The sequence below is a fragment of the Salminus brasiliensis genome, chromosome 12 (assembly GCF_030463535.1).
Source record: "Salminus brasiliensis chromosome 12, fSalBra1.hap2, whole genome shotgun sequence".
NCBI classification, from domain to species: domain Eukaryota; kingdom Metazoa; phylum Chordata; class Actinopteri; order Characiformes; family Bryconidae; genus Salminus; species Salminus brasiliensis.
Genome location: NC_132889.1, coordinates 34,279,290 through 34,305,504, shown reverse-complemented (window position 1 = coordinate 34,305,504; position 26,215 = coordinate 34,279,290). Strand labels below are relative to the sequence as shown.

General features: G+C 45.1%; 1 protein-coding gene across 1 annotated transcript in view; it reads right to left on the bottom strand.

Moving 5' to 3' along the window:
* The window catches only part of cntnap1 (contactin associated protein 1), a 54,453-nt gene extending 47,831 nt beyond the window's left edge, over positions 1–6,622 (bottom strand). Inside the window, exon 1 of the mRNA XM_072693230.1 lies at positions 6,233–6,622. Coding sequence (XP_072549331.1) covers positions 6,233–6,293 — 61 coding nt within the window. The 5' untranslated portion in view covers positions 6,294–6,622. The remainder of the gene's footprint in view (positions 1–6,232) is intronic.
* Positions 6,623–26,215: the final 19,593 nt, after the last annotated feature.

The following is a 26,215-nucleotide window of genomic DNA, read 5'->3' as shown; positions in this document are numbered from 1 at the left end:
ATGCCTATATAAATGCCATAAAAGCTCCTGTAGCTGTAATGTGTAGGTGTCCCTATACTTTTGTCCATTAATAGTGTATGTTAAGTAGGTGACTCTTTCTATGGATAAGTGATCCTCCTCTCTCCGTTGGAGTCTCCTGTCAGTGTGTTATATTTGGTACAAATTCAGCAGCTTTCATTCAGGCTTAACCTTTCCTATCTCTCTCTCTCGCTCTCTCTCTCTCTGTTCACAGGAGGGCGTTGCCGTTCCTGTCGCAGCTTCTAAAATTATTCACCCTCCCTCCCTCTTATACCTCTTATCGGTTCTTCTCTTCACTCTGTTTCTCTCTCTCTCACTCACTCTTACACTCTCTGCTCTCTCTCTCTCTTTTTCTCACTCTCTCAGTCTCTCTACCCCACTCTAATTTCACCTCTCTGTCCTTTTCTCCTTCCCCTCTCTCTCTCTCGCTCTCTCTCTCTCTCTCTCTACCCCCTCCGTCTTCCCCTCTCTCTGTCTCTTCCCCTTTCTCTCCCTCTCTCTCTCACCCCCTTTCTTTCACTCTCTCTACCCTCTCTCTCTCCTCTTCACCTCGCCCTCTCTCGCTCTCGCTCTCTCTGCCCTCTGCAGCTCAACTCAAAGGCACGGAATAGCAAGTGTGCAGGAGGATTCTGCAGAACACACAGAGCATGTGCAAACACACACACACACACACACACACACACACACACTCACACGCACTTATACACTGGAGGCTGACGCAGCAGTTTCAGTACAGGCGTGTGATGAATATCATATGAGCTTCCTCTGATGCTCTTAGAGTGACGCAACTCTGCTTTCTGAATATCTTTAGAGGTAAAGGTGTGTGTGTGTGTGTGTGTGTGTGTGCATCAGGTTTACCAGCCAATACCACATGAATGTGAGTGGACAGAGGGCAGTTTTTGTAAGTGCTCCCTATGCAGACTGTCCGGTCTGAGCATGTGATCATGAATAATTCAGAGGGCTTCTGAAAGGCTGGTCGGAGGCTGGCTGGGGGCTGGCTGGGGAAAAAATCTTCAGCAACGGCAAAGAAACATCAGCCTCCAGCATCTGTCTAAGAATAGACCTTCACACACCTGTGTATACACACACACACACACACACACGCATACACTCTTCCCTAATTCTCCTTGGCTTTCATACTGTCACAGTCTGGTGTGTCTGATATGGACAAAAATCTATAGGGATTTGTGGGTGCAAAGGGCAAAAGTATTGGAACACCTGCTCACTCATTGTTTCTTCTGAAATCAGGGGAATTTAAAAGAGCTGTACCAGATATGAAGGCTCTCTACTACATTTTGGAGGGGCATTGCTGTGGAAATTTGATTGATTGCGTTCAGCTACAAGAGTGTAAGTGAGGTCAGAATGTTGGATGATCAATGACCCCTCCTCATCAATGACCCCTCCTCATCTCCTCAACTCCCCAACTTATCCAAAAGTATTGGAAGAAGCACCAACCATCATTATTCCAGGGAAAACAGCCAGTTCCACTGCTACACAGCTCACTGCTGATGGGGCTTATTACCCCTCTAGCCCACGCCTGGCATTAGGCAGCATGGTGCCAACAGGTTCATGTTGTTTATCTGCTCCAGGGAGTCCTATTCTATTGGCAGTACTTCCAAAAGCTGTGTGTGTGTGGGCATTTGCACATCTGTGTCAGCAATGGGTGCAACTTAAAGTAGCTAGTTCATTAGAAGGGGTGTCCACAAACATTTGGACACATAGTGTATCCGTCTATACCAGGTATACCTGGTATTATGGTAGTAGTACCAGTAGTGGATTTACAAAGATTACTATGGTAACTGTAGTCTAGTTGATTGTAGTACACTGTGATTGTAGACTTGACCTGGGAGGAGGTGGAGTAGTAATCATCCAACATCCTGACCTCACTAATGCTGAAATGTCACTGAATGCAATCAAATCCTCACAGCAATGCTGCTCCAAAATCTAGTAGAGAGCCTTCTTCCGTGGACAGCAGAGAATGTTACTCCAACAAAAGTAAAATACCCTTGATTTCAGAAGAAGCAATGAATGAGCAGGCGTCCCAATACTTTTGTCCATTTCGTGTATGTGTATTTCTTTGTGAATTAAGTCTCTTATCAAAGCTTTTGGGTCTTTTTTAGCTAATATCACATCAGCACACAGAGTGGACAGTGGCCAGCATTTTCACAGCTCCACATGTAGACTGTCCGAGCATGTGATCATGAATAATCCAGAAGGTCTCTTGGAACACTGTTCATGTCTGGCTGGCGAATCCACGACGAGCAGGACAACCGTGTCGAGAACCTGTTGAAAAGCCAGGTGTAAACAGGCCCTGGGCCACTCTGACCAAACCGTGCCAAACCGTGACGGCTAGACGACTGGGTCAGGCAATCTCCAGAACATCAGGCAGGTCTTGTGGGGTGCTCCTGGTATGCAGGGGTCAGTGCCTACCAAAAGTGCTCCAGGGAAGGACAAGCAGTGATCTAATGCTCATGATCTGATGCTCATGATCTGATGCCCCACCTCACAGCTTCCAGCTTCTAATAGCTGCTAACGTCTTGCTAATGCCACAGGATACCACGGGACACCTTCAGAGCTCTTGTGGAGTCCATGCCTCCATCTCTCAGGCGATCACGAGGGTGACCTACACAATATTAGGCAGTGGTTTTAATGTTGTGGCTGATCCGAGTTGCGCCTGTGTTAGGTGTACTAGTCTTTACCTACCTCACCTCCCAAACACTCTCTCTAAGAAAAATCCCACTAAAGCGCCTGGGCTGTCTGCTGTCTGACAGAGCGTGCAGGAGACGCAGCACTGTTATCCCGCTAACACTCCAGGGGTCCTTTCTTCCGCTCGCTCGCTAGTGCATCCATTTTGGATCTGGCCGGATTCCACCACCTCTCTCTGCAAGAGATTTATGGCAGTGAGAGTGCAGCATGAGAGCTGACTTAGCGCTGTCTCATCTCTCTGTTCCAACCCTGGCATAGCGTCTATTCCTCGAGGAATATGAAGTATCCGTTACCGATCTCCTATTACTGAATAACCGGAATGAAGAAATTCAGCACCGGCAGCTGGACAGCGGCCTTGGATCTGTGGATCTGTGGTCTTTTTTAACATTTTTAAAACATCTGGACGTTTGATCTTCACTTGAACAACAATAGAGAGATGGAGTTCTTATGACCACATGGGTTTAATACTTTTACTCTGTTACATTGTTTACATGACAAGGGACGACTCAAACAAGGGGGTACTTATACACACGCTAACAAGGAACCCACGAGGAACACCTGGGACTAACAAGGGGGCGTGGCTAAAGAGGAGACACAGGTGGAAGCACTTATAGATAGGCGTGGCTAGGGCAGAAAAGACACAAACAGAGCCATGTGTTTGAGAGCACATGGCAACACAAAACAAAGGCAGACATGACAACAGGGGCAGGCATGACAACGTGCTGTCACCTCCAGAGCGATAGATGGCGCTGTCACCGGCTTCGATTAAGCCGCCTCAACATTGAGCAGAACAGGCGATCAGGCTGCCGTTCTTCCTCTCTTCCACTCCGCAGCGGCAGTGAGGACACTAACGCTAGAGCTCTGGTAGATTATCTCCAGATGGAAGAAGAAGAAGAACCACCAGAAGAAACATCTCCATCTTCACCTCCTGCAAATACTCATATGTGTCCGAATGGGCTGAGATCTTTCAGCTGTAGTTGAGTTTACAGAGAGTGAAGCTCAGGGGTTTGAGCTGCTCTCCTCACTCTCTCTTTTGGGCGAGTTTGATTAGAGAGTAACTGAAGCCTCGTGTTCAGGAACTCTGTCTTCTACAGTCCTGTCCTTCTACTACAGCCAGAGGAACTGAGACCGTCCTTGAGCATCTGAAATAATATAAACACTGATACCCAAACTTTTGACTGCTTTCTGTAAGAACTACAGAACACAGTACTGTACTTTTACTTTCAGTACTTAAGTAGTAATTGTAGAATACTAAACTACTTGAAATACTTTAGTATTCCACTTAAGTATGGAGCTTAAAGCCCTTGTACTTTTACTCAAGTCTGGGTCTCTAGTACTTTAAACATGTCTGCATATAACTAAGCATGTGGTGAGATCTACTGTGATGGTCCTCTGATGACATTTTAGGACTGCTGGAGACATCTTTACTGAGCCTGTGGTCTCTGCTCTTGGGCTGAACCTGCTGGGACGTCCTAATCTGTCCCTGCTGGCAGCTCTTTTCAATGTCCTCCACTTGTAAATGATGTAGTGGACAGTGGAACGTCTGATTTCTAACTGTTCTCAGACTCACCTGCATCTACAACCTTCTTTCTGAAGGCCTCAGAGAGCTCCTTGGATCTGGCCATGATGGACATCTTCTTCACCCCTCACTTCAACCATCAAGAGCAGACCAGACTAAACATCTGAGGCTTAAACAAGACAGACTCCTCCAGAATAATCCTTCCTAACCATGTTCTGACCCTAAACATCTGCAGCAGATGTTCTGCACCTGGCTCTAATTGACAAAGGTAAAAAAAGACAAACGTTTCCATGGGGTGTCCTAATTCCTCATATTTCATATAACCTCAATATTACAGGTGCCACTTTCCATTGTAATTAAAATCTGCTGATTATGTTGATTGTCTAATTAACAGGACTGTGCAGAGCCTTTCAGAGATTCAACAGTGTGCCCAGAACAGCTCTAGCCTTGCCTGGACTCCACAAGACGTCTGAAGGGGTCTTGCACCAAGGTATCTAGAGACGTTGGGCGAGCATGGGCGAAGGGTCAGAGCTCTTGTGGTGACACAAAGGAGACCTACAGCAGTAGATACGCTGAGTTGACTAATTAGAAGGCCTGTCTGGATACTTTTGGACATTTTGTGTACTTACACTGACTCAAACTCCAATAAAAGGGCCTTACATGACATCAGAAATCTAAAGTTCTACAAGACATGTCTACGATTAGGACCAGTAGGCCTAGCAAGGCCCATACACCTTTCTCATTGGCCCACCCCAAACGATCTCCATTCCCAATTGGACGTCCCAGCTGAACAAGACGTCCAGAGTTACCTCCTGCTCCACCAACACACTCTCAGACACCTACAACACCCTATTAGCCGCAATGCTAACAGCACTGTTGAGGGCTGATAGCGTATGAATGGACTGCAGCTCGTTAAAAGCTCTAAAGTATGTGGACACGCCATAATACAGTAATCAGCCATAACATTAAAACCACTGACACTCAGGTAAAGTGAATAGCACTGATTATCTGGATCCAGTGGCACCTGTCAAGAGGTGGGGTCCACCCATTAGGCAGCAAGTTGACGGGTGGGAAACAGGACAAATGGGCAATCGGTCAGAACATCTCCAAAACATCAGGCAGGTCTTGTGGGGTGTTCCATAAAGGGCTCCAAGGAATGACCACCAGTGAACCAGTGACAGGGTCATGGGCACCTAAGGCTCACTGATGTAAAACATGGAGGTCATACCTAACCCCAACTTACAGGACGTAAAAGATCTGGACCACAGGACCCCTTCAGAGGTCTGGTGGTGTCCATGCCTCGAATGGTTAGGCAGGTGGTTTTAAAGTTATGGCTGATTGTCTCGTGCAGCTTACATCATAGCACCCACTACTTTGCAGCCAGCAAGTTCTCACAGCACACACTCACACATTTCCTCTGCAGTGCACGTCCTGCAAATGAGTAGGCACCGTCCACGCGCCCAGGTGATGCCCCCCTCCCCCTTCCACACCCTTCTCTGCAGTGGGCTGGTCCCACACACGAGGACAGGGCGGATTTTACACCCAATGACCGTAATATTTACCCCGTTTTAAACGTCCAGACCCTACAAAACCACGAGTGGGCGACCCCCCCCCACTGCACGCGCTCGTGAGGTACTCCGTGTCCTTCCCGCGAGCTTTGGGGAAAGGAGGAGGATGTAGGAAAGGAGGGGGGAGGGGGGGGCGGGAGACGCACCTTTCCATGCAGAAACTTCCAAGCACTGCAATGCAGAAAGCGCGTGCGCGCAGGAGCACGCCGCCGCTACTTTTCCCTGCTGCATGAGCTCTAAACCCAACACTGTGGCGCGAGGGGACATTAAAAAAAGCCCCGTGCATTCTCACGCGGGACAGATGCATAGATGTTAGCAATACTGCAACGTACGCACGCGCTGTCACTGCAGTGTTTGCATTGCTTTGCATTAAATGCATGCTTAACACAATATCCCAAACACAATTTGTCTCGAGACTTACGTGACGAGCAGTGATGGAGGGCGAGGAAGAGGAGAACGAGGCTGCAGCTGATGATCCCCATCTTTATCCTTTGCAGTGCACGCGCTCTGTCCAGTGCATCAGATTAGCAGATGTCCTCCGCTAGCTGCTGCTGCTGCTGCTGCTGCTGTTTTTAACGCGGGCTGCAGGGCATTTTCCGAGCCCCCCTCCCGGCTAACTTTGCCCCCCTTATAGCAGCTCCAACTCTCTTCTCTGTCCTCTCTCGCGCTCTCTCGCTCTGTCGCTCTCCGGCGCGGGGGCGCGCATCCGCGGCTGCGCTTGCGGCGGGAGCGCGCACAGCCACTCGCCTAAATGGTGGCTGCGGTTCCTGAGGAGAAGTTGTGAGGAGAGCTTTAGCGGGGATGGATGGAGTGAGGTTTAGTGCAGCAGCTGAAAGACTGATTGCACTTCACCCACCGGGGCTTAGGGTTTGGGTGGGGGAGGAGGGGCGAAGGGCTGGAGAGATTGAAGGAGAGATGGGATGGGTGGTGGTGGTGGTGGGGGTGGTGGGGGTTGGAAACATTTGGGTTCGCACGCTTTTTCTTTCCAACATCAACATTAAAAGGTTCTCCACCTTCTATCCTCCTAAGCTTCACGTGCCTCTGATTTAGCTGCAGGTTCTTACAGGAGCTTTTATGGTACGGTCCAACTTTCAGGGGGCTTCTGCAAACCGCATTGCCCCGCCCACTCCAGGTGGGAACGTCATAGGTTCCGAAAGGCCTTATTTACATTCATGCAAAATGTATGAACCTGCACCAGCATGCAGCTCAGACAGCAGAGCAGCTCTAAACCAAACCTCAAAGCCATGCAGTTTTGTTCTTGGATAATATAACTATAGATTATAGGTTTTATGTGAGGATATGCATATAATTATTATTACATTATATTATATTATATTATATTATTATTGTTATTATTAATAATAATAATAATAATTACAGAAAACAAAAATGAATGATAAACTATAACATTACAATAATCTAATAACTATATAAATCTATTATGACTTGGTTCCGTGTTTTTAATAGTAATGACACTATTTCGATAGTGACGGCACTGTTTCAGTGGTAATGGTGTTATTTGGGTAGTGACGGCACTGTTTCAGTGGTAATGGCATTATGACGGCACTGTTTCAGTGGTAATGGTGTTATTTGGGTAGTGACGGCACTGTTTCAGTGGTAATGTTATTTGGGTAGTGACGGCACTGTTTCAGTGGTAATGGCATTATGACGGCACTGTTTCAGTGGTAATGGTGTTATTTGGGTAGTGACGGCACTGTTTCAGGGGTAATGGCATTATTTGGGTAGTGACGGCACTGTTTCAGTGGTAATGTTATTTGGGTAGTGACGGCACTGTTTCAGTGGTAATGTTATTTGGGTAGTGACGGCACTGTTTCAGGGGTAATGGCATTATTTGGGTAGTGACGGCACTGTTTCAGTGGTAATGTTATTTGGGTAGTGACGGCACTGTTTCAGGGGTAATGGCATTATTTGTGTAGTGACGGCACTGTTTCAGTGGTAATGTTATTTGGGTAGTGACGGCACTGTTTCAGTGGTAATGTTATTTGGGTAGTGACGGCACTGTTTCAGTGGTAATGGCATTATGACGGCACTGTTTCAGTGGTAATGTTATTTGGGTAGTGACGGCACTGTTTCAGTGGTAATGGCATTATTTGTGTAGTGACGGCACTGTTTCAGGGGTAATGGCATTATTTGTGTAGTGACGGCACTGTTTCAGGGGTAATGGCATTATTTGGGTAGTGACGGCACTGTTTCTATAGTTTCTATAGTTATGACACCGCTTCGGTAGTGCCGACGTTATTTCGGTAGTGTAATAATGTGTAATATTTAGCTGCTCTCCATTAAAAAAACTGTGGAGCACAGCATTATTTACACACACTCCTACAGCAACACATGGGAACAGCCCACAGAGCCAGTAATACTAACTGTAGTGTGAGCGCTGTGGGGCGGGGCAAAGTGGGATTTAGAGTGCACGAGGCGGGTGAGGCAGTCTGGCCATGATTCCAGAGTATAAAAGGTTTTGGACTTAAAAAGTGGGTTTGTGGGGCAGGAGCAGGAGCTCGAGCTCGGGTGAGATTGTGTGTCCAGGAGCCTCGTAGGATTTGCGGTGTTTCCAATCAAATTACGCATTATTTTCCCCCATAAGCCTCCACCTCCCCCGCCACGCTCCTCCTCCCTGACCAATACATGCCAGTAAATGTCATAGCATGTGTGATCGGTGGAACGGTGGGGGGTTGTGATGAGAACAGGGGCTTTAAAGGATTTATTTTGATCTGTAATACATCACTGCTGCCTCTGCCAAATCAGTCTGAACACAATGGCATGTTTACGCTCTTTAATCCTGACCACCAGTTCTATATCATAGAGGCTGGAGCTGCTGTGTCCATTTTCTTTCTACAGTTTTCATGAAAAACACACACACACACACACACACACACACAGAGGTTGATTGGTATACTATGTTAGAACATATGTAATATAATACATACAGTATATAAAACATACAGTCCTGTCCATATGTATTTGGACAAACTACCATGACTATTAATATAGGTATTATTTTTCATACTTGGGTGCAAATCCCTTGCGGTCATTGACTGCCTGAAATCTGGAATCCATGGACATCACCAAATGTGATGAGTCTTCCCCCTTGAGATGCTTTGCCAGGCCTTTACTTTGTCTTCAGGAGCTGAAAAGCTGCTCAGTTGGGTTGAGGTCAGGTGACTGACTCTCCACCCATCCTATCAGTTTTGCAGCACTTGACTGAATCCGAGCAGTGTGAGCTCTACACACTCCAGAACTCTTCCTTCTACATCCATCAGCCGTCACATCATCAATAAACACCAGTGATCCAGTTCATACATGCCATACATGACATAATAGTGCCTCCACCATGTTTGACAGATAATTGGCCTCTTTATGGAGATTTATTGCTTCCGATCATGAACCCTTCATTTCATTCTCCTCGTTTCATCTGTCCAAAGATTTTAGTTCCAGAGCTGGGCAGGCTATTTTTACATGTTTCAGTGAAATCAGTGTAATGTCTAATTACTTATGACCCTATGAAAATGAAGGGACTGTGTAAGAAATGGCTGTAATTCATTAACAGCTTTGTATAGAAGCACAATTACATTACATTACGTTGACAATTACACAATTAATTGTCACTGTCCAAATACTTTTAAAAATAGTATATGCACTAAATGTCCAAATGTTTGTGGACACCTCTTCTAATGAATGCATTCAGCTATTTTCAGTTGCACCCATTGCTGACACGCAGATGTGCAGATCTGCAGATCTGCTTGATTATTTATACATACAGTAAACTCTGTCACAGGGCATCTGTATGCCCTAGGATGCTTGTGTAGGTCTGCCCTCAGTAGTGTCAGGGGCATTGCGTGTGAAGGGGTGGGGGGTACGTACGAGTTGGGCAATTGGCGTCCCAATTTCAGGAGGAAATGGGCAATTTTTTAAAAATTCATAAATATATAGAAAACAAAACAAAGCAAAACATGAACCAAAGAAACACAAATTGGAAACAAACACACATGAAGCTAGCTAAGCTAAGCTACGCTAAAATAAGCTAAGCTAAGCTATGGAACAGACTGAGAATAACAACAAGGAACACTGAGCCAAAGGAATTACTTATACCCAGACCATCAAGGGGCACCTGAGACTAACAAGAGGGCGGGGCTACAAAGGAGGCACAGGTGAGAGCACTGATGACAAGGCGGGGCAAGGGCGGAGACCCAAGACACAGGCCAAGAAGGGAAAACACCTGGATAAGATACAGACGCCTGTTACAATGTGGACGGAGCCTATGTTTGTGTCGTTGATGGTTTGTATTGCGTTACAAAACGGCTGCTATGGTTATCCAAAAATTCTGATACCCTGATACTCTTAGACACGCCTCCTACCTCGTAATATGATCTAGCTATATGTCCTTCATGAAACATGCCAAAACATCATTTCTGCAGTGTTCTACTAATGACAGCGAACCGAGCCAGCTTACGTCATGCAGCTCCGCATGTGCAATCCTACATTTCCCACAGCAATCGCTGGCTGTTTCAGTGACGGGCCTCCTCGAAGCAGCTGCTCTAACAGGGTGTAATCTCATCACTCTGCAAATGCCTGCATGACTCATCCTGCTGGTGTTAACTCCGCTCACATTCATCACTGCAGAAAAAGAAAAAGTCATCTTCTGAAAGCACTGTGAGCCGTAATTGCTGTTCGGCAGCCACTGATTCATGTTACACCAGAGCATTAATACACACCCACTGGCTAGATGCTGCGTATTAGCCATCAGAGATAACCTGCTATTTTTATCTGCTACCGTGCTGCACCGGACCCGTTCACAGAGACCGGGCCAGCACTGAGCGGTCAGCAGATTTCTCTGGATAAACAGTTGGAGCTTCTACAGTACAAATTGTCTCACTGCTGAGAGAAATGCCTTATATACCATAAAATATATATTTATATACACAGATCAGCCAAAACATTAATACCACCTCCTTGCTTGTCTCTACACTCACTGTCCACTATATCAGCTCCATGTCCCATATAGCAGCACTGTGTAGTTCTATAACACCAGACTGTCTCCATCTGTGTCTCTGCAGACTCTGTTATTACCCTCCTTTCACCCTCCTGTTCTTCAATGCTCAGGACCCCTTACACAGGACTGACCACCACAGAGCAGGTAGTGTTTGAGTGGTGGGTCATTCTCAGCACTACAGTGACACTGACTGACATGGTGCTGGTGGTGAGTTAGTTAGTGTGTTAGTAGTATGTGTGGTACTGGTGGTATGAGTGGATCAGACACAGCAGTGCTGCTGGAGTGCTTAAACTCTGTGTCTGTCTGTCTGTCCACTCACTGTCCACTCTCTATTAGACACTCCTACCAAGCTGCTCTACCCTGTAGATGAAGGTACAGTCCGAGACAGAAGCTCTGTATCTGCTGCTGCACAGTTTGCGTTGGTCATCCTCTAGTCTTTCATCAGCGCTCACAGGACGTTGCTGCCCACAGGACACTGTTGCTGGCTGGATGTTTCTGGTTGGTGGACTTTTCTCAGTCCAGCAGCACTGCTGTGTCTGATCCACTCGTACCAGCAGCTCAACACACATACTACTAACACACTAACTAACTCACCACCAGGATGTCAGTCAGTGTCACTACAGTGCTGAGAATGACCCACCCATCACCCAAACACTACCTGCTCTGTGGTGGTCAGTCCTGTGTGTGGGGGGTCCTGAGCATTGAAGAACAGGAGGGTGAAAGAAGGGTAATAACAGAGTCTGCAGGGACACAGATGACAGATTTAGGTGAAACCTAAAGTAGTTGAACTCAGTTCATGCCTAATAAAGTTTCTTAAGCTTGTGTTACAGTGACAGTACTTTTACTGCCCACTAGATGGCACAACTGACCCACCAAGCTGGCTTTTGTGCTGCCCAACGCAGCTTACAGTGCCTCTCATTCAATCAGGACCTTGTATAATCCGTGGAAATCCATGAACACAGGTATGTCAGGTAGCTGAAATCAAAACAGTGACAGCATCTCAAAGCCAGACTGCTCTTCATGTTCATGTGAGATAGATACAGTGAGTCACACACTCAGAAACCACATAAGCAAGTCTGGTAGAGATTACTGAGCAGTGTGGTTGGAGGCCAGTGTGTTATGGTTTAGTCATGCAGTTTGCACAGTGTAAATTGGTGGGGTATAAACGTCCATTGAAGGCGTCCTGTGGTATCCGACACCTGACACATAAGATGTAAGCAGCAGATCCTTTAAGTCCTGTAAGTTGTGAGGTGGGGCCTCCAAGAGCATCAGTGAGCTGTTGGTGCCTTGAAAAACCCCACAGACCCCACAGTGTCCACCACTTGACAGATGCCACTGTAGATGAAGATAATCAATGTTTTCATATCACCGGTACTAATGTTATCGCTAATCGAATACCCTATCAGTCAGGTTATGTCCTTTGCCCATGACGATTGTTTGGCACTGTGCTGCAACTGACTGGTGTGCTCGCTTATTTATACAAGCATCTGTGACGTCTCGCTGCCATAGTGAAGGTCTACAGAGAATGGACTTCTCACACATTGAGAGCCCCCCAAGAGAGGGTAGAGGGGTATAAAGCCCACCAGCATTGAGCTGTGGAGCAGTGGAAGAACTGTGTTCTCTGGAATGATGATAGTTGGTGGTGCTCCATCCAGTACTTTTGGGATGAGTTGGGGAGTTGGGGGTGAGGTGGGGCTGTGATGATGCAATTAAATTCTCACAGCAGTGCTCTCCAAAATCTAGTAGAAAGCCATTTTCCCTGGACAGCAGAGACAGTTACTCCAACAATGGCAGGATAAGCTCTTTTTAATACCCTTGATTTCAGAGCAAACAATGAATAAGCAGGTGTCCCAATACTTTTGTCCATATCGTTTAAGTCTTGCCATACAATCAATCAATCAATGAATTGAAATGGCAACTCCAAATACAAGTTCTAGACACATCTCAAGGGCACCCCCCCCCCCCATTTCTCTTGTAACTGTGACCTTTCTGCCTCCTTAATTCCCTCCAGAATCAAACCGTTAAAGCGCTACCGACTCATCATCATCACTTCCACGTCCTGATTAGCACGTTTCTGTGGCGTAGTCCTGTCGGTGTACTTTCCATAAGGGTGTGTGTGTGTGTGAGGAAAACACACAACAACATTACAGGACAATTCTGAATCATCACTTACCACTCAAGCATTCCCTGACTTCAAATGTCCCGTAGCCACGTTTTACTGATCCAGCATCCTGTCAAGATGGTGTGAGAACTCAGTGGGACACGGAGACATTGGCTGGAAAACAGGCCTAATGATGTGACTTCTTAGTTAATCGTCTGTGACGAGCTCTACACATAAACAAAGCCATTTAGCCAAAGTCACTTTGGGCCTCGTTAGCTGCGGCATGCTAGTGAATTCGTGGCCTCACCTGCAATAACAACCTGTAGGCCTGTAGAAGCCTGGAAGCATGACGTGCTGAAGGCAGGCAGTGGAGGGGTTCTAAAAATGTAAGGTGCTGCATTTTCTTTTTATGGCTCAACAAACCATTAATTAGCCATAATTGCCAGTTATGCTGTTTTTAAAATGTTAACATTACTAAATCATGCTTGGGTTAGCTGATACACTATATGTCCAGATGTTTGTGGACACCCTTTCTAATGAATGCATTTGGCTTTTTTAGGTTGCACTCATTTGCTAAAGGGATACTGCCAATAGATTTGGACTCTCTGGAGCAGATAAACCTGAACCCAGTGGGACCGTGCTGCTTAATGCCAGGCGTGGGCTAGAGGGGTATGAAGCCCCCCAGCAATGAGCTGTGGAGCAGTGGAACTACTGTGTTGATGTAGTTTATGTAGTGGATGTAGTTGATGTAGTGGAACTACTGGAATGATGGTTGGTGAGGTGGGGTGGTGACCATCCAACATCCTGAGCTTACTAACACTCTTGTCGCTGAATGCAATCAAATCCTCACAGCAATGCTCTCCAAAATCACATAGAAAGCCTTCTTCCCTGGATAAAGTCAGTTTAATACCCTTGATTTTGGAAGAAACAAGGAATGAGCAGGTGTCCCTATACTTTTTTTTTTTAATCTGGTAGAAAGCTTTCTCTAGACAGTAGAGACAACAAAAACTAGATAAAATAATAATAATAATAATAATAATAATAATAATAATAACAACAATAATAATACCACAAGAATGTCCCAATATTTTTGTCCACATAGTGAATTTACCAGCTGTACATTGTGTGAATTATCAATTACAGCTTAGCTTAGCCTAATGCTAGCTAGCAGACATTAGCTTGCTAATCAGCAGATTTTGTGTTGCTATTTACTAATGAGCAAAACCAGCAACTGCTTGCTAGTTATATTCATTTATTAAATATTATTAATTAAATGTTACTAAATCTTTACTCTTAAGTTGGTGACTGTTGACCAAACAGTTGTTTTTAGCCTTTTAGCGACTAGCAACACAGCTAGCCAGATTTTTGATTTTGAATTGAAATTACACCCCCATCGAAACACCCAACACTTAGTCAGATCTTCGACATTTCTCTACATTATCTTCCACAAAAAAATAGTATTTACATCTTAACATCTTTTTACAGCTTAACGCACTCCTAAATACTGATGCTAGTCAGCTAGCTGACATTAGCCTGCATGCGACTTCAGCAAGCAGCAAATTGCTAGCATTGCTCATTTATTAGAGCATTTTTAAAATGTTAATGTTACTAAATCACCGCTCTACATTTGGGGTCTGTTCACCAGCTTGTTGGCATTAGCCTGTTAGCTACCTAGCAAATGAAGGTGTGTATGAGAAAGCTGACATCAACTTCTGGCCATTTCATGACTGCTTTTAGAAACTGAGTGTTTAATTGATCCTCTTTTACAGCTGGTGTTTGGGGTTTATTTGCATCTGGACAGCTTTGAAAGCACCACCAAGGGTTTACCTACATGCCTAGGAAATAACACGCCTGGAATCAATCTCTGGCCTGCTCTCAGGCAATGGATGGGGCTGTTAGCCAGGATTCCATGTGAAATGAAGCAGGACGGCAATTCGGAAACTGACGTTCTTGTCCCAGCGATAGGCCTGCGGAGAGCTCTATCACGTCAGAATCTCGTAGAACGTCATGGAAGCTACTTCTGGGGAATTAGAGAAGTGGTGGTCTTTAACATCCTTTACATGTCCACTCCAGCTGAGGAGGATTAGACTCACGAGGAGTTTACAGCAGATATAATCAGAGTGTGTAGAACTACACAGACTTAATGCACTTCTACTCTAAAGCAGGTTGTAAAATCAGGCCAATACAGCCTACAGTGGTTTGGTCCAGTTCCTCAGCTGGACAACAGCCCATTTTCACCTGGTCAGTTAAAGTGACTAGTATCTGGATTGCAGTCAGCCAATCCAGCCAACCAACTAAGGCGCTGCCCCTGTGACCTGAGGATTGCTCGGGTCATGCTACCTGCCATCGGCAGCCGTAGCCGGAGAGAGCACAACTGGCCTTGCTCTCTCCGGGTGGGTAGATGGTACTCTCTCACCCCATGTGATGCTGACCAGGCGTCTGCCGATGCTTGGTGCTTTGGTTGTCTTATGACATTGCAATGGTGAAAAGAGGCGGTGGTTGATTGGTCATGCTGGTCAGTAAGCTTGGTCATGCTGGTTGACTGGATTGGTAAGGTCGGTCATGCTGGAAGGCCAGATTAACCATCAAACTCCAACCAATTTAACCAGTTTAGGCTTGACCCTAGAATTCTTGATGAAAGACATTACAAATGAGCGATATGTGGATTATTGTTGAGCACACTGTAGTGGGTAACAGCACCGCCTTCCCCATGCTAGACTGGGGTTTGGTTCCTCAGCTAGACAAGAATGCCTAGAGAAGAGTGTCAGCTGAACGCTGTAAATGTAAATGCAATGACTCACCATTCGCTGTTTCATTGTTTAGGGAAATGCCTCACCATTCAATTGCATAGAGAGAAAGGGCGGAAGGAAAAGTAGTTCCTATCTTACACATGTATTTCCTGCTATCATTGTTTTCCACTTCTTCATCATAAAAGACCTTCTTTCACCACCAATTTAATCCATCAATTCATCCTACCCACTTTTTCAGCTCAGGGTAGTGGTGGTGGTCTGGAGTATACACAGAATCATTGGACACATGGCAGGAATACCCCCTGGATTGGGAGCCAGTTCATTCACTTACACACACTCACAACTAGACACAACTAACATCCCATCCCAGATAACATGCCCATGTGGGGCCTGTATGGGTAGCCCAACTTGGGACCAGAAGGTTTTTTCATTGGATTCCACATTTGCCCCACATGGATGCCCACCAGGGTCCCACCAGGGTTAGTGATGGGACCAGCAGGGGTTTGTATTTAAGCCTAATCTTGGTTGTACACTGCATATAGGGCCCTGTAAGATTAAGGTGGTCTGTAATTAGTAAAAGTGCATGTACAAGCCCACTCAGAGCCCATGCCCACCTGGAGCCCACCTAGCCCATGTGAGCCTCACATGAGCATGTTGGCTTGGATGTTGTAGGAGTGTAAAGAACCTTTTAAAAGTTCTTCTTAACTTACATATTGTTCATCTCTGGTTCTTCTACGGCCCAGGTCTTCAGGTCTCAAAACCTGGTAAGAACGCTGGAAGTTGAGGGAACAGGATTACAGGTCCAGTCCAGGACTCACAGAACTATTTGTAGCACCCTTAATTTTCTTTATGCCCCATTTCTAAGTGAACCCAAATTTCCTTCCATGGTCAAATTTGAATGGGATTGGGCCAATCACCCAATCCCTGCTCATGTGAACACCCCCTATCACTAGCGATGAAGTAGCAAACTACCACCAATGCAGGATCACTAGGTTGTCAGTGCACTTGAAGGAAAGCTGACCAACACCACAACAGGAGTGATGAGGGGGATTAGGAGTAGGAGTGCCATTAACCCACCCTTGAGAGAGCAAGGCCAACTGTGCTCTCTCAGACTCCGGCTACTGATGGCAAGCAGCATGACCCGGGATTCAAACCAGCGATGCTTGGATCATTGTGGCAGCTCCTAAGTCCACTGGACCATCAAATGCACCCTATGTAGCACCTTTATTTTTAGGAAATAGGGGACATTTAGCATAGTCAACTCCAGACCCCTGGACATTAGGATTGGAAGTATTGATATGCATTACAAATTTTGCGATCCTCTACATGGCTGGTGGGCTTGGTGAAGTAAGGCTGACAAACCAGCCTGGCTCAGTCTGCTAGACATGTAGCACTTAGCCCAACAAACAGCTGCTAAAACAAGATGTCTGCCTCTGAGTTTATTGGACACATAAACAAATAAATGCCAGACAGCAACGTCTGGCCAGTTGCCTGTTGTATGTTGCTTGGGTGAGAACTCTCACAGTGTCAGACAATTACAGGAATACTGAAGTGTTTCATGGTTTAATCATGCTACTCTAGATGTCCACATGTTTGTGGACACCCCTTCTAATGAATGCATTTAGTTACTTTAAGTTGCACAAATAGTCGAAACACACAGCTTGCCTGGTCCCTGTAGAGAAGTACTGCCTAATGCCAGGCGTGGGCTAGTGGAGTATATAGCCCCCCAGCATGGAGCTGTAGAGCAGTGGAACTACTGTGTTCTCTGGAATGATGGTTGGTGCTCCATCCAATACTTTAAGGATGAGGTGGGGTGATGATGATCATCCAACATTCTGACCTTACTAACTCTCTTGTCACTGAAAGCAATCAAATCCTCACAGCAATGCTCTTCCAAAATCAAGTAGAAAGCCTTCCTCCCTGGACAGTAGAGACAGTTACTCCAACATAAGCAGGATCAGCTCTTTTAAATATCCTTGATTTCAGAAGAAACAATAAACGAGAAGGTGTCCTAATACTTTTGTCCATATAGTGCAGGTTCTAAAGCTCCCTGTAGGTTCATGTAGGCTAATTTTCCAATTGTTCATTTATTAAAGTGGCCTAGAGCTCTGAAAGTCAGGCGGGGTTGGAGATGGCACAGTGGTATTACAGTCAGGGATTTATATTATGACTAAGCAGATTTCTGAATCATTAAAATGGACATATGCAATAAACTAAATGCTAAAGCTAGCACGGAAATGTAAAATGTGTAATTGTCAGGCCATGATTGATTTTAAACTGTCTCAAACTGCTGTGATAGTGCTCAGATGAGTTCTGAAGCCAGGCATAATAGCAATAATTGGGCATTTTCCACTACAGCGAGGTGGCTAGCTCTGTCAGTGACAGCCTGGCACCATGCTACTGCTGTGCTTTACAAACCCCAGACCGGGCCTGTCATCAAGTTCCACTTTCCGTTTTAAATAACCATGACTACAGCTGAATGCTCACAGCATGGTGTTTGCCTTATCAGAGTGTCAATGGCCGTCCACCAACACGTTCATAATGAAACTAGCGTCCCGCTATTCCATTTGACACCTATAGTCAATAGTGGAGATAGGCAGAGGAACCTAAACCCACTCTGCAGTGCAGAGGTTGTGACTTTTATGAAATTCTGACTAAAGGAGAAGTAAAAGTAGCAAATATCTGACTAAAGCACTACTATCTGACTGCTCTATTAAACATGTATGTATTTATTGTAGATTTGACCAATAGATATGCACAGAATAGCACTTCTAAAGCACTGAAAAGAACTGCGTTGTTAGGCTACTCTCCAATTTTGGGGGGAAATCAAATAAATAATACAGTAAAGCAGTCCATAAGGCCTAAAAATAAATAAATAAATTAATTAATTAATTAATACGATTAAATTAGCAGTTTAAATTACGATTAAATTAACAGAAAAATGCTGATTTCACGTTGATAAATATATAAATCATAGTCAAAGAACTACAACAAGGCCAGTGTAGCTTTCCCATGAAGGCCGTAGGTGTTGCTGCACAGTAGAATAGTGCACCACCACTCCTGCCGATTCTTCCTGAAGGTCTTCTGGTGGGGAATTCGCGGTGGAGAATGATAGGATGTTGGAAACCTTTTTTTTTTCTAGTCCACCCGCACTCACACACTCTTTCATGATATGCTGTGTGTTGTGGGGGTTGATGATCCTGCTGGGGTTTGAACCTGTAACCTTCAGCTGACGGTGTTGGATATTAAAGGAACACTGTGCTGAAACCGCTGAGCGTCTCTCTGATCCTGAGGGGGATTACCTTACTGCTGCTGCTGGCTGCTACGCAAACACAGCTGATCCAGAAAATCCCTCAATGACACACACTGACCTACAGACACACACTTACACACACACACACACACACACACACATACACAAAAAAAGACATGGTAATGAACATGCAGTTCACAAACACACACACACACACACATACTGCTGCACTCATAAAGAACATGGTGAATATACAATTCATGCATACACACACACACACACACACACACACACACACACATACATACATACATACAGTACACACTATCTCCCTGTACATCCACACATTTGATCCCGCTCCCCACATGCCAGACAAGCCACATCAGTTTAGTCTGTCTGCCTGTTTGTTTATGTGCCAGAGTGCAGAGTGGAACTTCACACAGGCTGCCAGCATACTGTCTCTTTTATGTGTGTGTGTGTGTGTGTGTGTGTGTGTGTGTGTGTGTGTAAGTGTGTGCGCTAATGCGTGCCCATATAGACATTGGTTTTATATGTCATTTGTTTATACAGTGAAGGGCTCAGTGAAGACTCTTTCCACACCTCCAAATCACGCAAATTTCTACTTCTCACCAACCAAACACATTCAGTGATGTTGAGGTCCGGACTCCTATGGGTTGGTCGCCCCCTTGTTCTGAGTACAGTAACAGCTTCCGCTTCGGCTTGTGTTTTCTCAGTATGAGCTTCTTCATCTTTAGCTTCACTTGCTTTCAGACCCACACTGTGGATAGCAGTGATGGGTCCCAATACATTTTTCTATATGGTGTATTTAAACATGCTTTCTATAATGAGCCATAATACAGGCCAGCCAATCAGGACAGCACCTATTTGCATATAAATGTCTTATATATCTTAATGTCTTAGGTACAGTAAGGTACAGTAACAGAAATGGATGGTTTAATTCCATGGGATGAAGAGAAATGGTCAACTATGGTCAACAAGTTTTTTCAGTATGAGCTTCTTCATCAGCTTCACTTGCTTTCAGACCCACAGTGTGGAGTCATCTTCTGGCAGTGGAAGCATGGAGGACAGGAACGGCTGTCCTCAGACCTGAAGCGAGAGTGGAGCTTATTGTGCTATGGTGTATGTGATGGGACGTTGGCGTCGTCGATGGTCTTCCAGGCCTTGCTTGGTTGTTAGGAGTCCCCTTTTGGCTTGTTTACCGTCATTGTTGGGAAAGGCCAGGTGGTCTGACTCCTCATACCTTAGCTGTGTCCGAAACTGTGCCCTATTCACTATATAGACAGTGTACTCAAAACGGACATGGGACACCCAGGTTTGTTCTGAAGATTCCCCTTCAGCTTCTCTGAGGAAGGCTCCTCTAAGCAGCGGCCTTCTCTTGACATTAAAATCCAGGAACAGCAACAGTGAGGGTCAAGTTAAGGTCTGGAGACCAAGGAAACGTCCTGGATGTCATGGAGAACTGCTAGTAGGATTGCTAGAATGGCCAATCAGACTCTGGAGTGATGTCCCTGTGCACTGTCCCTGCACAAACATGGTGGGTCATCAGAAGGAGAATCACAGTGTACATGCACACTTGTTGATCTGGTGCGAGAGTGGAGTTGGAAGCTTATGTGATGGTGTGCATCTGATGGGGGACGTTCTGGTGGTCTGTCAGGTCTGGAATTATTCTCAGGTTTTAGAAGCTCCTGTTCTCTAATTATAGAGACGTGTTCTCCTGCAAATGCACTGCATGTGCAAAAGTATCCTCTGTTCTAGTTAGTCAGTTCAGCTACGCTCTGGCGTTCAGTTTCACACATAGCTTTGTAATCTCCACAGCGCTGCCAGTAGAATGGGAACACACTCTGGAGCAGCTGCACATGAGTGTAAGGTCAACGTGTCCAATGCTGAGCATCAGCGAGAGGGGTATAAAGCCCTGCCGTGTGATGGAGCGCCAACAAATGCCTTTTAACATCAGAACCCAACTTCACTGATGCTCTCTTAAGACAAAATGCAGTCAAATCCTCACATCAATGTTCCAATATCTAGTGCATGGCCTTTCCAGAAGAGTAGAGGCCAGTAGCTGTTACTGCAGCAAAGGTGGGACGAATTTCACATACCCTTGGTTTCAGGGGATACCCTGGGTGAGCAAGTGTCTACAAACTTATGGACAGTGTAGAGTTGTTGTTTTTTTACTTTCTTAATGTACCATCACATCCCAATCCTGCCAATAGAATAGGACAGATAAACATGAACCTACTGGCACCATGTCTAATGGCAGGCGTGGGCTAGAGGGGTAAAAAGCCCCCCAATACCTTTTTCTATATGGTGTATTTCAACATGCTTTCTAAATGAGGCATAATACAGGCCAGCCAATCAGGACACTACCTATTTGGATATATATGTCTTATATATCTTAATGTCTTAAAGGTACAGTAACAGAAATGGATGGTTTAATTCCATGGGATAAAGAGAAATGGTCAACTATGGTCAACAAAATCTATTTTAATAAATATCAAATTAAGGATTAAAAATATAGTCCTTTTTAACCCAGGTAAAACATTAATGTTGGAAAATACTCCATCCTAACTGTACTTCAGTAGACAGATCTGAGTAATGTAGTTACTGCCCTCCTTTTACAGTAACTACCCCCAACCCATCCCACCCCACCCCCCGGACACCAATGAGTAGCCCTTTCTGCGGTAATTACACTGCAGGTTCTGTGGAAATGTCTTACATAAAGTGCTATTCAGAAAGCAATCAGGAGATTGCTTTAAACATACACACACACACACACACTGCTCACACAGTGATGGGCCAAGGGGGTCCGGAGTTTCTGAACCTTATACATCTCACACTAAGCTGTTCCCAGTAGTCTGTAATATTATTCGCAGAATCATGATTCATGATGCAACATCTATCAACAGTATCTGTGTCTCAAACACACACACACACACACACAGAGGTTTGGCAGTGATTCGTGAGTTCTGAGTACTTTCACACAGTCTGGAAGCTATAAATAGAGCAAGGCCTCTGGATGGCTGCCCACTCTTCCTTAACCCTTAAAAGCCAGCCTGTCTACGCTGGCTGTATTTGACAAAATCTGGACTTACACACATCCTGTGTTCACTTACACACACACACACACACACACACACACACACACACAAACACACACACATGCAACCATATTATTAGATTATGCCTGTATGCATTATATATACAATGGCCTGTAAAGTGCGGGCACCCCTGGTCAGAATGTTAAGGATGAAGCTTTTGTTAATATTTTATTTATTTATTATTTTATTAAAATTAATTTCTTGTTTTCCCCACCCATATTCTCCTCAGTTTGGATCACCAATTACCCAACCCATTCAAATTCTCCCCCTATCACATGCAACATCACTGGGCAAGCAACGCGCCCGGAGGAAATTGCTGTGTACCAGGCTCTGAAGTGCCAGTGCCGGCCAGCATTGCACTGGAGTGATGTGGGCAGAAAGTGCCATCCATCCACTCTGGAGAGAGCAAGGCCAATTATGCTATCTCTGGGTGCCGGCTGCCAATCATAGTGACAGTGCCTTATTCTGCTGGACTGGAATGCTGGCGGGCCATCCAATACTTTTGGGATTAATTAGGTGACCAACATCACCCAACATCCTGCTCTCACTAGTCTAGTTCTTGTCCCTGAATGCAATCAAATCCATACAGCAATGCTCCAAAATCTAGTAGAAAGCCTTCCTTCCTGGACAGTAGAGTCGGTTACCCCAACAAAAGCAGGATACACTCTTTTTAATACCCTTGATTTTGGAAGACATGAACAAAACAGATGAACAAGCAGGCGTCCCAATACTTTTGTCCTTATGGTGTATGTCTGGAGAAAATAGGGTGCAGAATTCCATGAAAAGAACACCTCTACAACTGTTAAGCGCTGGGGTGGCTGGATCATGCTTTGAGCTTGTATTGCAGCCAGGGGCACAGGCAATATTTCACAGTTAGAGGAAAGAACGGGGATGCAAACATCACACCATCTTCAAAAAATCTAAAGCTGAAGATTATATAGAGGCTGGCTTTTACAGCAGGATAACGATGACTCTAAACACACAGCAAAACCACAATCGGTGCAAGTTAAGGGTTTTGCCATGGCCTTTACAGTCGCCCGACCTACGCCTAATCAGAAATCCATAGTTAGACCTCAAAAAGGGCAGTGCAGCACCCAAAAACCAACCAAAAAGCTCTGAACTAGAGGCCTTTTGAAAAGGAAGAATTGGTGAAAATCCTTCAAACAAGAACCGAAAAAAAGTGTTTACAAGCTAAGAGACTGACCAAAGAGGGTGTTACTAATGCTGCCTTCCATTTACCTCGGAAGTGTTTTATGGTAAATGTAACCAAAATATTTCCCACTTGCTATGTCCCAGGTTAGCATTGTTAGCATTTTCCCAGGTTGCCAATGTTAGTCAAGTCAAGTCAAGTCAGATTTATTTGTATGGCGCTTTTTACAACTGTTGTCGTCACAAAGCAGATTTACATAATTATTAATTAGTAAAGGACAGAGACAAAGAAGAAATAACGTAAGACATGAAGGATCAAAAACCCCCAGTGAGCTCCGACGGCAACAGTGGCAAGGAGAACCTCCCTCAGAGCTGGAGGAAAAAACCTTGGGAGGAACCAAGACTCACAAAGGGGGGACCCGACCCGTCCTCCTCTGGTCAGAACTATTTAAACATTAATGATAAAAATGACCAAACCAGATACAGCAGATAGTTAATAGTGGTGATATTAATAGTGGCAGATAGTTACGAGTCCATTTAGGTTTTAACATGGTCATTAGACAGGTAGCAGGGGTAGGAGGGTGTGCCGCTGGTCTGTTATGGGTGGTGGTGGGTGGGGGGCCTGATGGTTGGACTGGTAGGTGGCAGCTGGTCTGATGCAGATAGAGGGGACCTCAGCGGGCAGTCTTCCAGCAGGTCGGTCTGGGTGGCCATTTACTCTGAGAAGGTAAAAAGAGAGAGAGTTAGTTCTGGGAGGATTTTATGGAGGGCAGAGAATGTTGAGAGGTATCATAGAGGTATGTTTTCGACAACTCTAGCAGGTCTGATTATAACAGCCTAATTAAAAGGAGAGAGACAGAAGGTAACACAGACACGGGAGCACCCTGAAAACACCAGCATCTATCTGCTCCACCGTCAACAAACCTGAGTGATCGCGTGTAAGCTGCGAGACCTTTATCTAAGGGGAAACATTAATTACCAAAAGCTATTCAGCTTGGATTTAAAGATTGAGACTGTGTCTGAGTCCCGAACATTATCTGGAAGGTTATTCCAGAGTTGGGGAGCTTTATAAGAAAAGGCTCTAAGTAATCTTGATGGTTTGTAATATCTAATAAGATCCCGCAGGTACTCAGGAGCGATTGTTAGCATTGTCCCAGGTTGCCAATGTTAGCATTGTCCCAGGTTGCCATTGTTAGCATTGTCCATGTTGCCAATATTAGCATTGTCCCAGGTTGCCACTGTAAGCATTGTCCCATGTTGTCAATGTTAGCATTGTCCCAGGTTGCCAATATTAGCATTGTCCCATGTTGCCAATGTTAGCATTGTCCCAGGTTGCCAATATTAGCATTGTCCCAGGTTGCCATTGTTAGCATTGTCCCAGGTTGTCAATGTTAGCATTGTCCCATGTTGCCAATGTTAGCATTGTCCCAGGTTGCCATTGTTAGCATTGTCCATGTTGCCAATATTAGCATTGTCCCAGGTTGCCACTGTAAGCATTGTCCCAGGTTGCCAATGTTAGCATTGTGCCAGGTTGCCACTGTAAGCATTGTCCCAGGTTGCCAATGTTAGCATTGTTCCAGGTTGCCAATGTTAGCATTGTCCCAGGTTGCCAATGTTAGCATTGTCCCAGGTTGCCAAAGTTAGCATTGTCCCAGGTTGCCATTGTTAGCATTGTCCCAGGTTGCCAATGTTAGCATTGTCCCAGGTTGCCACTGTAAGCATTGTCCCAGGTTGCCATTGTTAGCATTGTCCCAGGTTGCCAATGTTAGCATTGTCCCATGTTGCCAATGTTAGCATTGTCCCAGGTTGCCATTGTTAGCATTGTCCATGTTGCCAATATTAGCATTGTCCCAGGTTGCCACTGTAAGCATTGTCCCAGGTTGCCAATGTTAGCATTGTCCCAGGTTGCCACTGTAAGCATTGTCCCAGGTTGCCACTGTAAGCATTGTCCCAGGTTGCCAATGTTAGCATTGTCCCAGGTTGCCAATGTTAGCAACTAAGGGTTGGTGAGGCTCTGCTTCCTTTCAGAGTAGGAACTTGACTTGTGGGGGTGTTTCACTTAAAATTTCCTACATGAAAGTTGGGAAAATATGACGTCCCAGTTTAATTGGAATCCAGCATAAGTACCGAAGGTGGTGGTCACACTTTTGCTTCTCCAAAATGTGAAATTTTACAAGAACATAATTAAATCAATGCATTTTTTTATTCCAGGTCATTTTGGAGCATTTCGTGCCAATTCATGATTTCAAAAAGTGCAAACGCATGCAGATGCATGCATGATTACTGGTACTCACACTCACCCGAGGCTACCACCGCCAGTTTCTCAAATTTAGGAGCATTATTTAAAGGAGTAGTCTGGCAAAAGGTCAAATCTACATAGTTTCCTCCCAAATGTAGGTGTTCAGTTAGGACATGTTTGGTGTCTCAAGTTTGCTTCTTTAGTTTTACACTAAAGCTACGAGGCTAACGCAGTTAACAAGCCATGGAGGATCACAACCGCCAAACAGCAAACCTACTTATTCACACTGGCCTCCAGCTATGTGGAGATGTTCAGTAATATCTGCTAGGCTACCCTACACTGGACTACACTATATCTCCAAAAGTTTGTGGACACTCCTTCTAATGAATGCCTTCAGCTCCTTTAAGCTGCACTTATTGCTGAGACAGATGTGCAAATGCACACATAGACACACACAGCTTGTCTAGTCCCTGTTGAGAAGTACTGCCAATAGAATAGGACTCCCTGGAGCAGATAAACAACATGAACCTAGAGGGGTTTAAAGCCCTGCAGAATTGAGCTGTGGAGCAGTGGAACTGTGTTCTCTGGAAGTATGGATGATGCTTCATCCAGTACCTTTGAGTTGGAGGATGAGTTGGGGAGTTGGGGGGGGGTGATTATTAAATGGTACTTTTAATCCAGTATGAATCTGAAATGTTTCTATTGGTTACAGTTTCACAGCAATAATTGAAAGTTTGCTTTAATCCAGTATGAATCTCCTTCACAGTAGAGACTGTTGTACTCCA